The sequence below is a fragment of the Lissotriton helveticus genome, chromosome 12 (assembly GCF_964261635.1).
Source record: "Lissotriton helveticus chromosome 12, aLisHel1.1, whole genome shotgun sequence".
Classification (NCBI taxonomy): domain Eukaryota; kingdom Metazoa; phylum Chordata; class Amphibia; order Caudata; family Salamandridae; genus Lissotriton; species Lissotriton helveticus.
The window spans coordinates 699,914,818-699,932,722 of NC_136073.1; the positions used below are offsets into that span (position 1 = coordinate 699,914,818).

Genomic DNA, 17,905 nt, shown 5'->3' on the forward strand with positions numbered 1-17,905 from the left:
TGGAAAAGAAGGTGAGAGGCATGGATAAAGTGTTGGCCCTGATACAACAAAAGAATGAGGATTTGGAAGCGAGGTCCCGTCGCAACAACGTACGAATCACGGGAATTGCGGAATCCACAGACATATCAAATATGGAACGCTATGTGGAAGACATGATGAAAGACCTGTTTGGTGACGGACTGTCCCCCATGTTCCTGGTGGAGAGAGCACATAGGTCTTTGGGTCCTACGCCTAAACCGGGAGCCCCACCAAGGCCGATCCTAGCCCGGATCTTGAATTACAGAGATCGCGATGCGATATTGCGCCTTGCACGGGAGAAAGGGAAGATTCAATATCGGGGTAATGATATAGCTATGTACCCGGACTTCACCCTGCTGGTGCAAGCAGCTCGCAGGGAATTTGTTCCGGCCAAAAAGATATTTCAGCAGACTGGTACGAAATATGCCCTCATTTACCCTGCCAAGTTGAGGGTCCACGGCCCAGATAGGCCCTCCTACTTTGTGGATGCTAAGGCAGCGCTCCAGTATGCAAAACAACTGGTCAAGGAACAGTCTCAGCGCTCGACTTCTGGTACCCGAGACTCTGCTGAACGGCTCAGCGACGTGGAATGACACTATCGTCCTTGCCCTTGATTTTGGATTACATTCCTTGCAATAGCATTGTGATGTTTGCATGGTGGTGGACTACTGACACTAACATACCACTCATCATCTTTGGAGATCGATTGGGGTCACGCGAGTCGAGCCATCCTATGTATGTATATTTGCTTGCTGTGTGCGTGGGTGGATCCTTGAGATGCGGTGTTGTAGCCGATGGCTCGGCCACCCTGCCAAAAGTGCAGGGGTTGGTAGCGGTTGTGAGAAGTTGGCCTGATATGCAGTGCTCACTATTCTAGTGATCACTATGTATCAGTCCAGACAACCCTTATTGATGATTGGTTGTAAGTCAACCTGATAGACCAGCTATCCTAGTAGCATGGATACGAGCAGTCTAAGGCTAAGACTCTAGAGGGCGTGTTAAGCCAGCTGTTTTACCATCACATTACCCCTTGAACACCAAGTGAAAGGACACCACACAAGTTGTTATCAAAAATAAAGTATATTTATTTATAACAGGACTACCCTGGCTCTTTATGAGACAGGGAGCTAAGCACACAACAAAACTCTTAAAGAATTACTGAAAGTCGCACAATTTACACAAATGCCCGAGGGGCACAAAAAACCATATACACAAGGAGTGGAATGCGAAATTACTAGCAGGTAAGTAATACTTTTCTAGACTGTAGAAACGCTAGGCCTACAATGCTGAACCCTTGGATTAGAAGCAGGAGGCCTAGGGACGCCGTGTGCAGAGTGGGAACTCATGCGTAATGCGGGAACAAGTCTATGGATACTAGCAATTGCAAAGTTACTGTTCTCGGGCGAACCCGACTAGGTGGATCAAAAACGGGAGTGGATCCGAACACTTAGGGTGTTGGACTATGCTGGAGCACCGGAGTACTCAGTTTACCTAGCCCAGGGGCTGCGGCTGCATAGGGTTCAAGTTGCGTCGGAAACCCTTGTTGAAGATCCAGGAGCCTGAAGAAAGAAGTTGCTGGCAGGCGGCCAGTGAAGAAGTTCGTGGTGATCCAAGCCTGGATCAGGGAAGAAGAAAACCTGTAAGCAGAGGGGACCAAGTTCTGAATCACTAGCCAGTGATTTAGGTGGGCACCAGCATGGCACCGGACGAAGTCACCTCGACCAGGTGAGTGGGCGCTGCTGGGCTCTGCAGTCTCTCGGACCAGGAGGCGTTGTCGGCGACCAGGATGGAGGTGCGAGCTGTCCCACGAAGGTCTCTGCTGTCGACGTCGCTGGACCCAGTATTGGGGCAACAAGTCTTGGCAAATGCAAGCCCACGCGGTGGACTTAAAATGGAGTCTGGAGTGGACCAGGAGGGTCCAGGGTGCTCCTCTTTTGGAGGGGAGCAAGGACTGGTCTGGAGCAACCAAACCTGCGGTGTTTGTTGTCGTGAAGCGTCGTAAGAGGGCCACTAGCCAACGGGCAAGTGACCTGGACAACGCGGTGAGCAGCAAAGAGCAGAAGGGCCCCACGCAGATCTCGTGGATGCAGGGGGGCTGAACTTCGGTGCTGGAGCTGCTCAGGGTCGGGGCTTCTCTTACCCCAAAGCACTGAGTCGAGGGTCACTCGGTGGTCGTGCTGGACAAGCGTCGTGCAGTCTTTAAAGATGGCCGGTCCCTCGAGGTCTCGTCACACCCACGGGTCACAGCTGGGCTGATGATGCAGGTTGAGGTCAGAGGTGCCAGGGAAGCCGGTTCTCGTCGTGCTGGTCAGTCTTGATCCGGAGGAGAGACTTAAAGCAGACCGCGATGCTTGGTTGGTGCCTGCTGCTGCAGGGTGACTACTCCTTAGTCACAAGGGAGAAATCTTGAGAAGAGTCTTGAGGTCCTTTTGTGGAAAGTTGGTTCAGGATTCAAAGATGATCTAATTTGGAAGGGGGCCAGTTCCTACCTTTAATCTGCAAAAAGGGGCTGGCACGCGACTAAGTCCTGCCCTATGGGTGGGACTAGGAGGGGGGTGGTTACACCCCTCTCCTTTGGCGGGCTTTCCCCAGATCAGGGGCTGGAGTGCCCCTGGAACTGGTTCAAGCCGGCCTATGCACAGTGAGCACCGGGGTGCCACTTGCAGTCACCTGCCTACCTAGGATACACAAAATCCTGTCTGGGACGGTGCTGGCACCGCCCCTGGCAGGAAACCCTTTGTCCTTGCCTCCTGGGCTGGGAGGACTCCCAGCAGCAGGAGGGCAGACTTGTGTCTCGGTGGCAGCATCCATTTTGTGGAGCTAAGGCTCTGTCTGACTTTAACCGGGGTTACAGGTTACATACATGTCGTGTCCCTCTAGAAGAGTGGAATGCTAACCCCGTCGCCAGAATTGGCGAGGGGTTAGTATTCCAATTCGTATGACACCTTACTCGACATGTTTTGATAAAGCGATACCAGAGTTGGCATATAACCGCGAGGATTCTAATGCACTTAAGAGTATATGGTATGCGTTATCATGGAACAGCTATTAGGACTTGGTTCCGCAAGCTGCAAACGGGCTCAGCTCATGCCAGAGCACCATTTCACATTATTCCAAGCACTCTGCCTTCAGGATTGTTAAGGCCTGCCATAGGAGTGACTGATAGGAATATATGTGTCCATTTTAGGGTTAGATATAGGAATACTATATCTAAAGCAAAGGGTGATTACACCACCTTGCCCCAGCTGTCGTGCAGCCAGTTGTGTCAGATTTGGATGGCCAGCCAGGGGTGGCATAATACATGCTGCAGCCCCTGGTAGGCCCTGGGTACACCTATGCCCTGGGCACCTAAGGTACTCTGTACAGGGACTGATAAGGTGACTCAGTATCCAATTAGATATGTACCTAAGGTACATGGAATCCATTTTACAGAGAGCAGTAGGCCTGGGGTACTGAATAGCAGGGTGTAGGAGAGTAGGGTCTGCAATCCTATGATCACCCAGATTTTTGCTTTTTGCTGCACTGGTTTACGACTTTCCCTGGCTGTGGGCCTGCTAATCAGACCCACAGCCTAGCTGTTCTCTCTATCCAAATTGTACTCAGGTACTGAATTGGCACTGGGCCCTCTCCAAGTCCCTGTACCCAGGGCTGAGGTGCACCCAGAAGTCTCCCAGGGGCTGAAGCATGTATTGTGCCACCCCTGGACTGACTAACTAAACTGACACAACTGGCTGCACGACAGCTGGGGCAAGGTGGTGTACTCACCCTTTGCTTTAGATATAGTATACCTATATCTAACCCTAAAATGGACACACAGATCTCCTATCAGTCACTCCTATGGCAGGCCTTAACAATCCTGAAGGCAGAGTGCTTGGAATCGTGTGAGATGGTGCTCTGGCATGAGCTGAGCCTGTCTGCGGCTTTCGGGATCTATCCCTTAGCCGTTTCCATGATATCGCATACCATATACTCTTAAGTGCATTATAATCCTCGCGGTTATATGCCAACTCTGGTATCGCTTTATCAAAACATGTCGAGTAAGGTGTCATACGAATTGGAATACTAACCCCTCGCCAATTCTGGCGACGGGGTTAGCATTCCACCCTTCTAGAGGGACACGGCATGTATGTAACCCCTAACCCCGGTTAAAGTCAAACAGAGCCTCAGCTCCACAAAATGGATGCTGCCACCGAGACACAAGTCTGCCCTCCTGCTGCTGGGAGTCCTCCCAGAGCAGGAGATAAGGACAAAGGGTTTCCTGCCAGGGGCGGTGCCAGCACCGTCCCAGACAGGATTTTGTGCATCCTAGGTAGGCAGGGCTTCAGAGGAAGGTGACTGCAAGTGGCATCCCGGTGCTCACTATGCATAGGCCGGCTTGAACCAGTTCCAGGGACACTCCAGACCCTGAGCTGGGGAAAATCCCGCCAAGGAAGTGGGTGTAACCACCCCCCTCCTGGTCCCACCCATAGGGCAGGACTTAGTCGCGTGCCAGCCCCCTTTTCCTAGATAAAGGTAGGAGCAGGCCCCCTTCCAAATTAGATCATCTTTGGAATCAAGACACGACTTTCTACGAAAGGACTTCAAGATTTCCTTCTTCAAGATTCTCCCTTGTGACTAAGGAGTAGTCACCCTGCATCCGCAGGCACCAACGCAAGAACACTGCGGTCTGCTGTAAGTCCTTCCTCCGGAATCCGACTGCCCAGCTCGACAAGACCTGGCTTCCCTGGCACCTCCGACCTCTACTCACCTCTACAGCCAAGCTGAGAACCGTGAGTGCGACGAGACCTCAAGGGACCGACTATTGCCAAGACTGCACGACTCCTGCACAGGAAGCCCGCCGAGTAATTTCCTGGTGAGTGCTTTGTGGTCCGAGAAGCCCCGACCCTGAGCAGCTCCAGCACCGAAGAGCAGCCCCCCAGCATCTCCACGATCGGCGTGGGGCCCTTCTGCTTTTTGCTGCTCACCGCGTTGTTTGGCTACTAGCCCGCTGGCTTGTGGCCTTCTGAACGACGCCCGACGACATCACTGCTGCTAGTCTGGTTGCTCCAGACTGGCCCTTGCTCCCTTCCAGAAGAGTAGCACCCCGGACCCTCCTGGTCCACTCCAGACGCCATTTTGAGTCCACCGCGTGGGCTTGAATTAGCCAAGGCTTTGTTGCCCAATCCTGGGTTCTTCGACGCCGACAGCTTCATCCATCGTGGGACAGCTCGCCTCTCCATCCTGGTCGCCGACAACGCCTCCTGGTCCGTGAGATCTGCAGAGCACAGCGTCGCCCACTCACCTAGTCGAGGTGACTACCATCCGGTGCCCTCCTGGTGCCCACTGACTACTGGCTAGTAGTCACGAACTTGGTCCCCTCTGCTTTCAGGTGTCATCCCTCTTCAAGATCCAGGCTTGGATCAACTCGAACTCTCTTCACTGGTCGCCTGCCAGCATCTTTCTTCCAGGCTCCTGGTTCGTCTACGAGGATTCCCGACGTCTTTTGAGACCTATGCAGCTGCAGCCCCTGGGCTAGGTAACTTCGGCATTTCGGTGCCCCAGCATAGCCTCACTATCCAAGGGTCAGGATCCACTGTCGTTTTCTCCCTACCAGGTCGGGTTCGCCCGTGAACACTAACTTTAACATTGCTAGCTATCATAGACTTTGTCCCGCATCCCGCGTGAGAGTGCACACTCTGCACCCGAGTCCCCTAGGCCTCCTAGAAGTAATCTAACTATTCCATAGTCAAGTCCTAGCGATTCCAAAGCCTATTAGTACTGTACTTACCTGCTAGTAATTTCGCATTCCACTTTTAGAGTATATGGTTTTTCGTGCCCCTCGGGTATTTTGTATATACTGTGCTAACTTAAGTATTTTCGTAAGAGTTTTGTTGTGTGCCTAGCACCCTGTCCTCATAAAGAGTACAGGGCTGTTGTGATTCTAATAAATACACTGTTTATTTTCATAACACTTGTGTGGTGTCCTTTCACTGGGTGTTCAAGGGGTAATGTGATGGTAAAACAGCTGGCTTAACACGCCCTCTAGAGTCTTAGCCTTAGACTGCTCGTATCCATGCTACTAGGATAGCTGGTCTATAAGGTTGACTTACAACCAATCATCAATAAGGGTTGTTTGGACTGATATATAGTGATCACTAGAATAGTGAGCACTGCACATCAGGCCAACTTCTCACACAGGACCCCAAGTCAGAAAACCAGCAAAACACCAGGCAAAAAGTTGGGGGCAACCATAGTCAGGGATCTACCTTCCTACAGCGGTCACCCTGCGTACCCTCTGGGAAGATTCCCGACCTTTGGTCTTTATTATGGTTGGGTATGTTGTTGGGTGGGGAGGGGGATTACATCACGACCTGATTGGGGGGTTGTTGCGGGTGGGTTTGGGGGGGGGAATTGTTGGCTAAGCACTCTGAACGTATCAAGGAGTAAGGCAGAGATGGTAATTATTGTTGATGAACCACGCTTTTGCATGACTGGTGTGGAGGCTAATGTTGAAACCGTATGCTGTACGAAAATGTGGACAGTTCAGGCGGTTATTGTTGCTCGTCGCATCCTATGCTGGGGAACTAGAAGATGAGTCAGCTACAACTGGAATGTGCAAGGGCGGAGATGTGTCTACATGTGTGTTGGAAAATATAATGTATATTGCTAAACCGTGAAGTCTTTCACGTGTTACCTGGAATGTGCGCGGTATGAATGATCGTAGAAAGGCACGCTTGGTACACTCCTACCTGCTGCGCAAAGAGGTAGATATCTGCCTATTGCAGGAAACGCACCTAGCCACTGGAGGGGCATCCGTACTCAAACATGGTAGATGGGGTGTAGTGGTTGAAGCTCCTTACTCTAACTACGCTAGGGGTGTGGCAGTTTTGATACGTAAGGGATTACAATGGTCCACTCACACAGAAATAATTGACACAGAGGGCAGGTTTATAATCTTACTCGGCACGTTGTGTGGCACGCAAACAATGATAGTAAATGTATATGGCCCCAATACTGACAGTCCCTCCTTTTTCCACACTGTATCGCATAGGGCCCAGCTGTGTGGCAACGCGGCGCTTCTATGGGGAGGTGATTTCAATGTGGCACTTTCCCCAGCTAATGACTGACAGGGCACTTCTCGAGAACATCATCCCAGAGCGGCCGCTACCCTGACTGACATCATAGATGATGCTGGGCTGGTTGATTCCCGGAGGGCCCTACACCCAGGAACCCGAATGGGCACCTGTGTAACCGCACATACACGCCTGGTCTCGCATAGACTATTGGCTGCTTTCAAAAGATTTACACACCCGAACCATTGAGGCGGATATACTGCCGAGGTCCCTCTCCGATCACGCACCTGTTAGAATCCGTCTGTCGATCCCGCAGGCTTACGTGCGACCCTTCAGCTGGAGGTTCCCGTCCCGTGCTCTGCTGGACCAGGTGTTCCGTGAGGAACTCCGCATGAAACTTACAGAGTACTTTGAACTCAACGAGGGCTCTGTGGACTCGCCGGGAGTGCTGTGGGAGGCATTCAAGGCTGTTGCTAGGGGCCACTGTATGGCTCTGAAAACAGGCGTTCTCAGATCCATCCGGAGCACATTGGAAAGCCTGGAGAAAGAACTTGTGAAACTTGAGGAGGAGATAGCCCGGTCCCCGAACCCGTCGACTCAGGGAGCTTTCAGGGACACACTGACGAAATATCAGGAGGAAGCTGAGAGGGAAACGGCCTTTCTAAATAAATATACCCCGGCTAGGAGATATGGGGAGGGCGAGCGAGCCGGCAAAACTTTAGCGTCATGGCACGGGCTTTATTACAGAACTGACGGACTCGAGTGGTGTCACCGCGCGCACCCCGCGTGACATACTGGACACTATGACGGTTTTCTATAAATCACTGTACACATCTCAGACAAGTCCAGAGGACTCGGATATGGAGATGTATCTCGATACGATTAGCCTGGCTTGCTTCAATAACGGTGCGAGACAATACATGGATCTTCCTTTTGATGTGGAAGATATCCGAGCTGTGATCACGAGTATGCCGGCGGATAAAGCACCTGGCACAGATGGTCGATCGGCGGCCTTTTATAAGGAATACATCGACATTGTGGCCCCCCGATTGCACGGGGTTTTTCAGGAAGCTGTAGATATCGGAGTGCTGCCACCCACGCTCCGAGAGGCCATGATAATCACGTTACTCAAACCGAACAAAGATCCGTCCTGTCCGGATTCCTACCGACCCCTCTCACTCATAAACCTTGACGCCAAAATATATGCCAGGCTCTTAGCCGACAGAATGAAGCCCATGCTGCCCCAAATAGCTTTGTGTGACCAATCCGGCTTTGTGCCGGGTCGCTCAACCTCTCACAACCTGCGAGTGCTTTTTGGCCTATTGCACTACCTGAGCCCTGAATACAAAGCAGCTGCTGCACTGCTTGATGCCACCAAGGCGTTTGACTCCTTGGAATGGCGGTTTCTTTTTGCCCTGTTCACACGCATGGGCTTCAGCCCGTTGCTTATACAGCGCATTAAATTACTCTACACTAACCCTGTGGCACGCGTCAACGTGAATGGCCATTGCTCTGACCTGTTTTTCATCTCGCGAGGCACGAGACAGGGGTGTCCCTTGTCGCCGCTCCTTTTCGCTATTGCCACCGAGCCCTTGGCGGCCAGACTGTGGCAAACTCACACGCATCGCAGCATAGGTTTTACGTCGCGCGGCCTACTAATATCAATGTACGCAGACGATATGACAATCTACATGACTAACCCAGAGGAGAATTTTGATCCCTTAATGAGAGTTTGTGCGATATGGAGGCTTATCGGGCATTTTGATAAATTGGAGAAAGTCGGTGATGCTGCCACTTACAGATGAGACCCAGAGATGTGACACAGCTTACCCGATCGCGTGGGCGACCACTGACATTAAATACCTGGGCATCTGGTTCAGCAGGTCCACACAAGAAATTTGGCTGGCCAACTATGGGAGGACCATGGACTGGCTGGAAGGGAAGGTTAAAAGATGGAAGACACTACCACTCTCCCTCACGAGGCGCATAGCAATACCCAAAATGGGCGTATTGCCCAAATTTCTCTATTTATTTGTTAACATACCTGTCCCTCTCACTGTGCACTTTTTCAAGCGACTCCGGACAGCAATTTTGGAAATAGTGTGGGCGGGTAAACAGCCCAGGGTTTCTTGGAAACTACTGACACTCCCGTTCGATCAGGGCGGCCTAGCGGCGCCCGACTTCGAATTATATGCCTACAGTGCCCAAGCCCAATACCTTCACTTTTGGCACCATCCGGTTCCGTTCCAACCACATGTTGCAATTGAGATAGACATGGTTGCGCCCACACCTCTGAACGCCGCAGTTTATCATCCCTATAGGAGATCGCCTACAGACGTAAACACGGTGGAATCGGTGCGATGGGCCTGGTCAAAATTGGCACAGAGGGCGGGTGTTCCGGAACTCTATGCCCCTTCGATGCCGTTAGGGGGAAACCCCCTACTGGGACCCCTCACGGACAGAGGTGTGGCGGTCAGGGCACGTGGACGAGGCCTGTCTAAAGCCGGAGATCTGTACCCTGGAGACACCTTTCTCACTTTACAAAATGTGTGCACCTGACACTCCCACTGCCTCAGACATGTTGCTATACTATCAATTAAGGGCAGCTTGCAGATCTCGCTATCCGGATTTTCCTGCAGCCCCCCCCCGCACTTCCTGCGTTAGAAGAATTGCTCTCTAATAACTCACCCCGTAAATTGATAACGTGCGTTTACAGAGTGATGCAGAACACTGCCCCGATCCTCATTTGCACCTCGAAATCTGACTGGGAGGTAGAATTAGGGTCTGAGATTCCTGACCAGACATGGAAATACTATTGCTCGCAGCTGGGGAATCTGTCACCAAACTATAGATTGAGGCTGATTCACTTTAACTTTTTGCATAGTCTACCGCACGCCTAAACAGCTGCTGAGGATGGGTCTGCTGAGCGAGGCAAAATGCTGGAGGTGTGGCGGTGACATGGCCGATTTCTTCCACCTGACGTGGGGGTGCCGGCAAATATCAGAATATTGGGTGGAGGTGTTTCGATGTATCAGTAACATGGTGAACTTCGCCATTGCACCGGACCCCCTGGTGGCACTACTACGGTATGTAAAAGGGGTCCCTACGTCGGCTCGTAAACTAGTTGCCATGCTGCTCCTGCTAGCTAAGAGGCAAATAGCTGTTCATTGGAAGAAGGGTACTCCACCCACAATAGCGAACTGGATAACATCAGCAACATATTGTAAGAACCAACTGACATCATATTGGGAGCTAATGCCTTTGAGATCCAGGCCCCCTGATATATGGGCGCCATTGCCTGACTGGTTGACTCGTGGAGGTGCAGACCTGTGTGTCGACTGATTGTGCAGATGGCCTCGATGAGGGATGGTTCCTCCAGGGATGGGATGCTAGACGAATGGTTGGTTTATGATTATGGATGTGCGCGCTCCACACCTGAACTAACGGTGGATACTGTGGCGATAGTATGCTCTGTTCCTTAGACCTATGTAAATCTAGATGTTTTGCTCTCTACTTTGATATGAGGTTGCACTACTGCTCTGCAATGCTAGCCAACTGGGGTTGTTTTGTTCTTCAGTTTTTGTTACTGTAACGACCTTATGACACTACCAAATGCAAGTATTGCAGGATATTGTCACCATATGACACAACTTAGATAATTTCGGAAAAGGTCATACTTATGTAGCGGCAGAAATTGATTGCAATGAATATCATTATGTTTTTTCCTATGCCACATTAGCTGCCTGCCTCCGGGTTGTTGGCCTAAAGCAGTGTCACAATATTATTTGTTAATAAAGGTTTTGAAAACTTTAAAAAAAACAAAAACCTATGCATAATAAACCTTTACACCCCGTCCGTTCGCAGTCAGTTGTTTCAGGTCCTGACGGACAACACTACTGCAATATGTTACATAAACAAACAGGGAGGAGTAGCGTCGTATTATCTCTGCAGAGAAGCTCTGCGACTCTGGTCCTGGGCTCAGGAACATCGGATTTGTATGATTGCGAATCATCTAGTTGGAGTGCTGAATGTGCGTGCCGACATTCTGACGGCAATACTGGTCCAATCACGAATGATGACTTCATCCGAAGCTTGTTCTTCATATTTTCAGTGTGTGGGGGTTTCCTCAGTTGGACCTGTTTGCCACTCAAGAGAACATGCACTGCCTGTTATGCAGTATCCGATGCAGGGAGTGTTAGGAGTCTCGTTTCAGTTAGATTAGGGTTCACAGCTTCTTTACTTGTTTCCCCCAATACCGTTAATTCCTCTGTTACTAAGGAAGAGTCGCCAAGACCTGGCCCAAGTCATATTGATCGCCCTGGATTGCCCAAGAAGGGTGTGGTACACAGACCTCTTTTACCTCTGATTGCCCCCTCCACCTCCGGGCAGACCTCCTTTTGCAGTTACCAAAATGGGGTCGCACACTGCTAACACACCAGCGGGATTTTTTTGCAGTTATAGGGGGAGGTTTTGCACCTTCATGCCTGGAGATGGACCGGGCAAGCTGAGATCTTTCTCTCTCCTGCCAGATGTTGTGGATCTTAATTTATCGTCCAGAAGACACTCCCCTCAAGTCTGTATATTCTGGTAGGTGGGTAAGATTTGTTCAATAGTGTGGAGTGGTCAGTTAATCCCTTACGAGCCCATTTGTCTGATATTCCTAGTTTCCCTTTCCCTAGCACAGCAGGGTTGTGCAGTCAAAGCCTACTTGTCTGCCTTGTCAGCCTTTCTCTCCTTACCCGATAAACCCTCTTTATTTAAATCTCTGATAGTCATTAGATTCTTTAAGGTTCTCAATGTTCCTCTCTCTTCTTTTATCATGCCTCAGTGGTCCTTGAATTTGATAATTACTTTCTTGATGGGGTCTCGTTTTGAATCCCTACAAAGTTGTCCCATGAGTTTCCTGGCATTTAAGACTATATTTCTGGTTGCAGTTACTTATGCCAGGAGAGTTAGTGAGTTTCAGGCCCTTAGCTCTAAGCCCCCTTTTACCTCCATTCATGTGGATAAGGTGGTTCTTAGGATCATAGCTGTTGTCCTGCCTAAGGTGGTCACTCATTTAAACCTATGGCAATCTATCATGTTACCCACATTCTATCTTCCCCCGTCTAAGGAGAAGAGACTTCATCGCCTGGATCCTAAGAGGGCGGTTGGCTTCCACCTGGACAGAACTAAAGACTTCATGTTGGATGACCAACTCTTCATTGGTTGCGTGGGCAAAATAAAAGTCAAGGCTGTCCAACAGAGAACCCTGTCCAGGTGGATCATACTCTGCATCAAGATCTGCTATGCCTTGGCCAAGAAGGAGCTTCCTGAAGGTATTAGAGCTCATCCACTAGAGAAGTTATTTTCCTCCCCTTTGGCTAGAGGTGTCCCTGTTGTAGACATCTGCAAGGCGACAACTTGGGCCTCCCGCAACACTTTAGCGAAGAATTACTGCTTGGACTCAGAGGTTTGGAGGGATGCCACTTTGCACGCTCTGTGCTACAGGAATTTTTGGTGTAGGTAACCAGGCAACCTCCTCCAGGAGTGAGACTGCTTGGGGATTAAATTCAAAGGTGAGGAATCCACAGGCAGATGTATCCATCAGAGGAACAAGTTACTTACCTTCAGTAACGCTTTTTACTGTGGATATGGTATCTGCCTGTGGATTCCTCACTGGCCAATCCGCCTCCCTGTTGCTGGTCTACTGACACAAAAAATTATTTTTTATGAAGTTCATATTTCATTGTCATTCATGATGTGATGTTTTTTGCTAGGACATTTCTATTCTATAGAGCTTCCAGTTTTCTCTCTTCGGAAGTTTTATGTATACTTGAAAGTTGTTGTATACTTGTGTAAATGTTGTCGGTTCACCGATTCGCCTCGAAGGCACTGAAAGAATGTGTATAACACACAGCACGCTGACTAGGACTTATTGTGGTTCTGATGATGTCATGCGGAGTCGTGTGCGGAGCAGTTCTATTGTGACTTCGACGTGGGAGCGCTATGAAAATAGTTTCTGTGGAAAATGCGCATGGGAAAATTCAATAGGTGAAGTATCCCCAGGCAGATACTGTATCCACCAGAAAAAGCGCTACTTAAGGTAAGTAACTTGTTCTTTATGTTGGGAGGAAGTCTACGATGATTATGCTCCTAATGGGGCAGTTCAGAAGTGAATGCAATGAGCACAATCTTGTGTGGAGACAAGTTGGAGGGATTTCTACTTTGAAGTTACTTTCTAAAATGAGTCTTACAGAGATCAGTCTCCACATAAGGAGAATTAGCACGCGTTAGACCAGCAAAGCAAGTATGTTAGCATACGAGCCGACTTAGTACTGGACCTAATATTGTTTTGGAGAAATTGCTTTTTAGGTGATAGATGATTTAATGAAAGAGCACTAGATCAGTTACATTTGAATAATTTGGGGAATGATTTGTGCACTATTTGATGTATTTAACAAGAGTGTGTAATCAAGTCCTGGAAGTAATTGACCGGCATGGAAAATCAGTTGAAATGCCTCCAACCTTTGAATGATGGTCTATTTACAGTTGCAAAGGAAATATTAGTTCTTTAAATAGACATTTTGGCTTTTATTGAAAGACATTACTGTTACCTGGAATTCCTGATTGTATTTTTACTCTACCACAGACTTCCACAGCTCATGGACCTGCTCCGATCGAACTATGAAGCAATGATTGACCGTGCGCATGGTGGCCCTAATTTCATGATGCATTCTGGGATTTCACAGGCGTCCGAATACGATGATCCTCCAGGACTCCGAGAAAAAGCAGAGTACCTCTTGCGGGAGTGGGTTAATCTTTACCATTCAGCTGCAGCTGGCCGTGACAGCACCAAAGCTTTCTCTGCGTTTGTTGGACAGGTAGAGCTTTTGGAACGAAAGGTGTTTTTTTTAGTTTTTTTTATTTGTCATAAGTAGGCAGCCACAGTCAATACTGGCATACTGTGTATCTGTTTTAAAGTGAAATAGCAGTTTCTGAGCATGAACATTCAAATATGTAATTTATAATGCTTAGTCTTCTTTCTCTGGAATGTGTATCTATATTTTTTATACAATCAAACCCTTGTTTTTGGGCTTTCCAGATTTAAATGTTTTTGTATCATGATGGTCTCTACTTCGTGGGACGGAGAATGAACTGACATGGAAAATACACCTTTAGATACTGCCACCACACGTTTACACATAAGGCAACCATGAGGTGTGCAGTCCTTATCTACCAAAGCCAGAGGTTCACTCTCTGCTTCCTGTTCCTCATCAGTCACCATCAGCATGGTGAAGTCAGCCCTGTCATTGTAGAGTTTAAGGCGGTTCACATGGATAACCCTTTTGGGTGTCCTGCTGGTGCCCAGGTCCACTAAGTGACCTCACTCTTTTTCTCCAGGATAGAGTAAGGGCCACACCATCTGTCTTGGAGAGCCCTTGGTGCGACTGGCTCCAAAACCCACACCTGTTGTCCAGGTTGAAATTCAACCATGGCAGTTTTTTTAGTCATACCAGTGCTTCTGCAGCTCATGGCTGGCCTCAAGATTCCTGGATGCCTTGTCCTTGTGCTCAGCCATTCTGGACCTTAGGCCAAGCACATAGTCCACAATGTCTTGCTTGAGTTCTTGGAGACGCCTCTCCCAACCCTCTTTCACCAGACAAAGTGGTCCCCTTACAGGATGACCAAACAGAAGTTCAAAGGGTGAAAACCCCACTCCGTTCTCTGGCACTGCCCTATAAGCGAAAAGCAGGCATCGCAACAGGACATCCCATCTCCTTTTGAGTTTTTCAGGGAACCCCATGATCATACCTTTCAATGTCTTGTTGAACCATTCCACAAGACCATTGGTTTGTGGGTGGTATGGGGTAGTGAACTTGTACTGCACCCCACACTCCTTCCACATGTGTTTCAGGTAAGCAGACATGGAGTTGGTACCTCTCGGAAACCAACTCCTTAGGAAACCCTACCCTGGTGAAGACACCTAGGAGGGCCTTGGCTACTGCAGGAGCTGTAGTAACCCTGAGGGGAATTGCTTCAGGGTACCCAGTAGCATGATCCACTACTACTAGAATGAATGTGTTCCCTGAGGCTGTCGGATGCTCAAGTGGACCCACAATGTCCACACCTACCCTTTCAAAGGGTACCCCCACCACTGGCAGTGGTATTAGGGGCGCCTTTGGCTTGCCACCTGTTTTGCCACTGGCCTGACAGGTAACACAGGAGCTCACAAACTCCTTCACTTTTTGGTTCATCTGGGGCCAGTAAAAGTGGCTAACTAGCCTTTCCCAAGTTTTGGTTTGCCCCAGGTGTCCAGCGAGGGGGATGTCATGAGCTAAAGTTAGGAGGAACTCCCTGTACTTCTGTGGCACCACCACCCTCCTGGTAGCTCCAGGATTGGGGTTTCTTGTTTCAGCATACAGTAATCCCTCTTCCCAATAAGCTATGTGGGCACCACTGACATCTCCCTTTGCTTCTGCAGCTGCTTTCTGCCTCAGTCGTTCAAGAGTGGGGCAGTCTCACTGACCCTGGCACAGCTCTTCCCTAGTGGGTCCCCCTGGGCCCAGGAGTCCAGCCTGGTAAGGCTCAAGCTCCATGGGCTCAGTTCCCTCTTGGGTTTCCAAGTCCTCTCCCTGAGGAGAGGGGTCCTGAGAGGCTGGCTGTGTAGAAGCTGGTTCCCCAGTCTCCTCGATTTTTCTCTTGGTTGGTTGGGCCCTACTTTCAGGCTCCAACCTCACTTGTTCACCCGTCTTCTTGCTCTGTGCTCTGGTTTGTACACACACCAGTCTTGGGATACCCAGCATGGCTGCATGGGTTACTTGCTCAACCTCAGCCCAGGCTGAGGTTGCCAGGTCATTTCCAAGCAGACAGTCAGCTGGCAATTGTGGAGAGACCACCACCAGTTTCAGGCCAGTAACCTCCCCCCACCCTAATGTCACCATAGCCAGAGGGTGTTGGGTGGTAATGATGTCATCATTGGTGACTGGGTAAATTTTCCCAACCAGGTATTGCTCTGGGGAAGCCAGCTTTTCCTTTACCATAGTGATGCTGGCACCTGTATCCCTCAAGGCGTCTACTCTAGTTCCATTAATGGAGGGGTATTGCAGATACTTGTTACAGTTGGGTGGCCAACCAGCTACATTGGCAACCTCCATTTCTCCCAAGGAGACTAGACTAGCTTGAGTGTATTCCCAGATTTGCTCTGGGCACTCCTCTGATCCCATCTGTAGATTAACTGTCCCTGGAGTAGCTGTAGTGGGTGCCTTAGGGGCTTTATTGTAGGGGCAGTTTCTGTCTACTAAATGTCCCAACTTTTTACAGTTGTTACAATAGGCCTTGTTAGGATCAAAATGTCTTCCCCTATAGGGCTGAGGCACATAGGGAGTAGTTTGGGACCCACCCACCTGTACAGGTTTTTGGGGCCCTTTGGAAGACTCAGACTTTTTATCTGGGGGATTCTCACCACCTTTCCCCTGGGGGGGGTTTGTGACCACTTTCTTTTGGTCACCCCCAGTGGCTGTCCTTGTCACCCTAGTCTTGACCCAGTGGTCTGCCTTCTTTCCCAAATCTTGGGGAGAAATTAGACCTAGGTCTACCAAATGCTGATGCAACTTTTCATTTGTGCAATTACTCAAAATGTGTTCCTTCATAAACAAATTATAAAGTCCAGTAAAATCATGCACATTGTGTCCAGTTAACCAACCATCCCGTGTCTTTACTTTGTAGTCTACAACATCTATCCAAGATTGGGTCTGCGTTTTGTGAGCCCCCTAAACCTAATTCTGTACTTCTCAGTAGTGAGTCCAAATCCCTCAATCAGTTTTCTTCATGAGGTCGTAGGGCCCTGCATCTGGCCCAGAAAGGGTCAGAAGCCTGTCTCTGCAGTTACCAGAGAACAGTTCCCAGAGAAGTGCCCCCAGAGAGGTTTCTTTAATTGTCTATCACAAGCCCTCTCAAAAGCTGTGAACCACTTGGTGATGTCATCACCTTCCTCACACTTAGGGACAATCCCTTTGGGGATTTTAGGATCATAAGATTGCTCTCTATTCTTGTTAATGGTATTGCTGCCACCAGAGATGGGGGCTAAACCCATCTCTTTTCTTTCTTTCTCTAGAGCCAGGAGTCTGGTCTCTAGGTCTAATCTTTTGGCCAACTTTGCTAAGAAGTTGTCCTCTTCATTTTGGCTCCCCCAATGTGTTCTATGGGGCCTAGTCCACCTGTGTGGTTCCCAGGCTCCCAAAGGCTGATTCTTGGAGTCAAGGGTACAGGGCCCCTTTCTTCCCTAGGGATGATGGGGGGATCATTATTATCCTCCTCATCCACTGCTGTTTCCTCTGGAGGGGAGGGGGGGGGGGGTCACCCTGCTCAGAGCGGTGGTCTTTTGCATACTCAGCAAGGAACTCCTGGAGCCCTTGTTTGGTTGGATGCAGACCTACAACTATTCTCTTAACTTTGCATAGGGCCTTCAATTCCTTGAAGTCCAAGTGCAAGTAAGGTGTGAGGTAGAGTTCCTCCACCAGGTTCACATTATCTTCACTAACTAACTCTATACACACTGTACCTCATTCTGGTCTGGAGTTGGCACGGGCTGGCACACCCCTTTTCCTCATGTAGGGTTTCCCGCCAGCCTTCCCGGCAGAGTGGGGGCCAGTTGCGGAGTACAGCAAGTGGCTGGGAGAAGCTCATAAAGGCGGTATGCCTTTGAAGCTTCCCCCTGCCCATCCTGGGGGAGGAGACCTAGCACCTCGCCCAGGATGTGCATTGTTGCAGGCCCAGGAGAGCGGGGGGGCTCTCCACCCAGGGATCCAGCAACATGTCTGCTGTGTGGCAGCCTAGGCAGCCTCTCAGACAAG

The 17,905-nt window shown here is 49.7% G+C and overlaps 1 protein-coding gene across 7 annotated transcripts in view; it reads left to right on the plus strand.

Moving 5' to 3' along the window:
- Window positions 1-17,905, plus strand: part of CNOT1 (CCR4-NOT transcription complex subunit 1) — a 1,826,813-nt gene that overhangs the window by 1,339,922 nt on the left and 468,986 nt on the right. For 5 of the 7 annotated variants that reach the window (XM_078668607.1, XM_078668606.1, XM_078668609.1 and 2 more), the window contains one exon: window positions 13,702-13,954. In XM_078668607.1, the coding sequence (XP_078524733.1) occupies window positions 13,702-13,954 (253 nt within the window). The remainder of the gene's footprint in view (window positions 1-13,701; window positions 13,955-17,905) is intronic. The other 2 variants (XM_078668608.1, XM_078668610.1) reach the window with 1 other exon arrangement.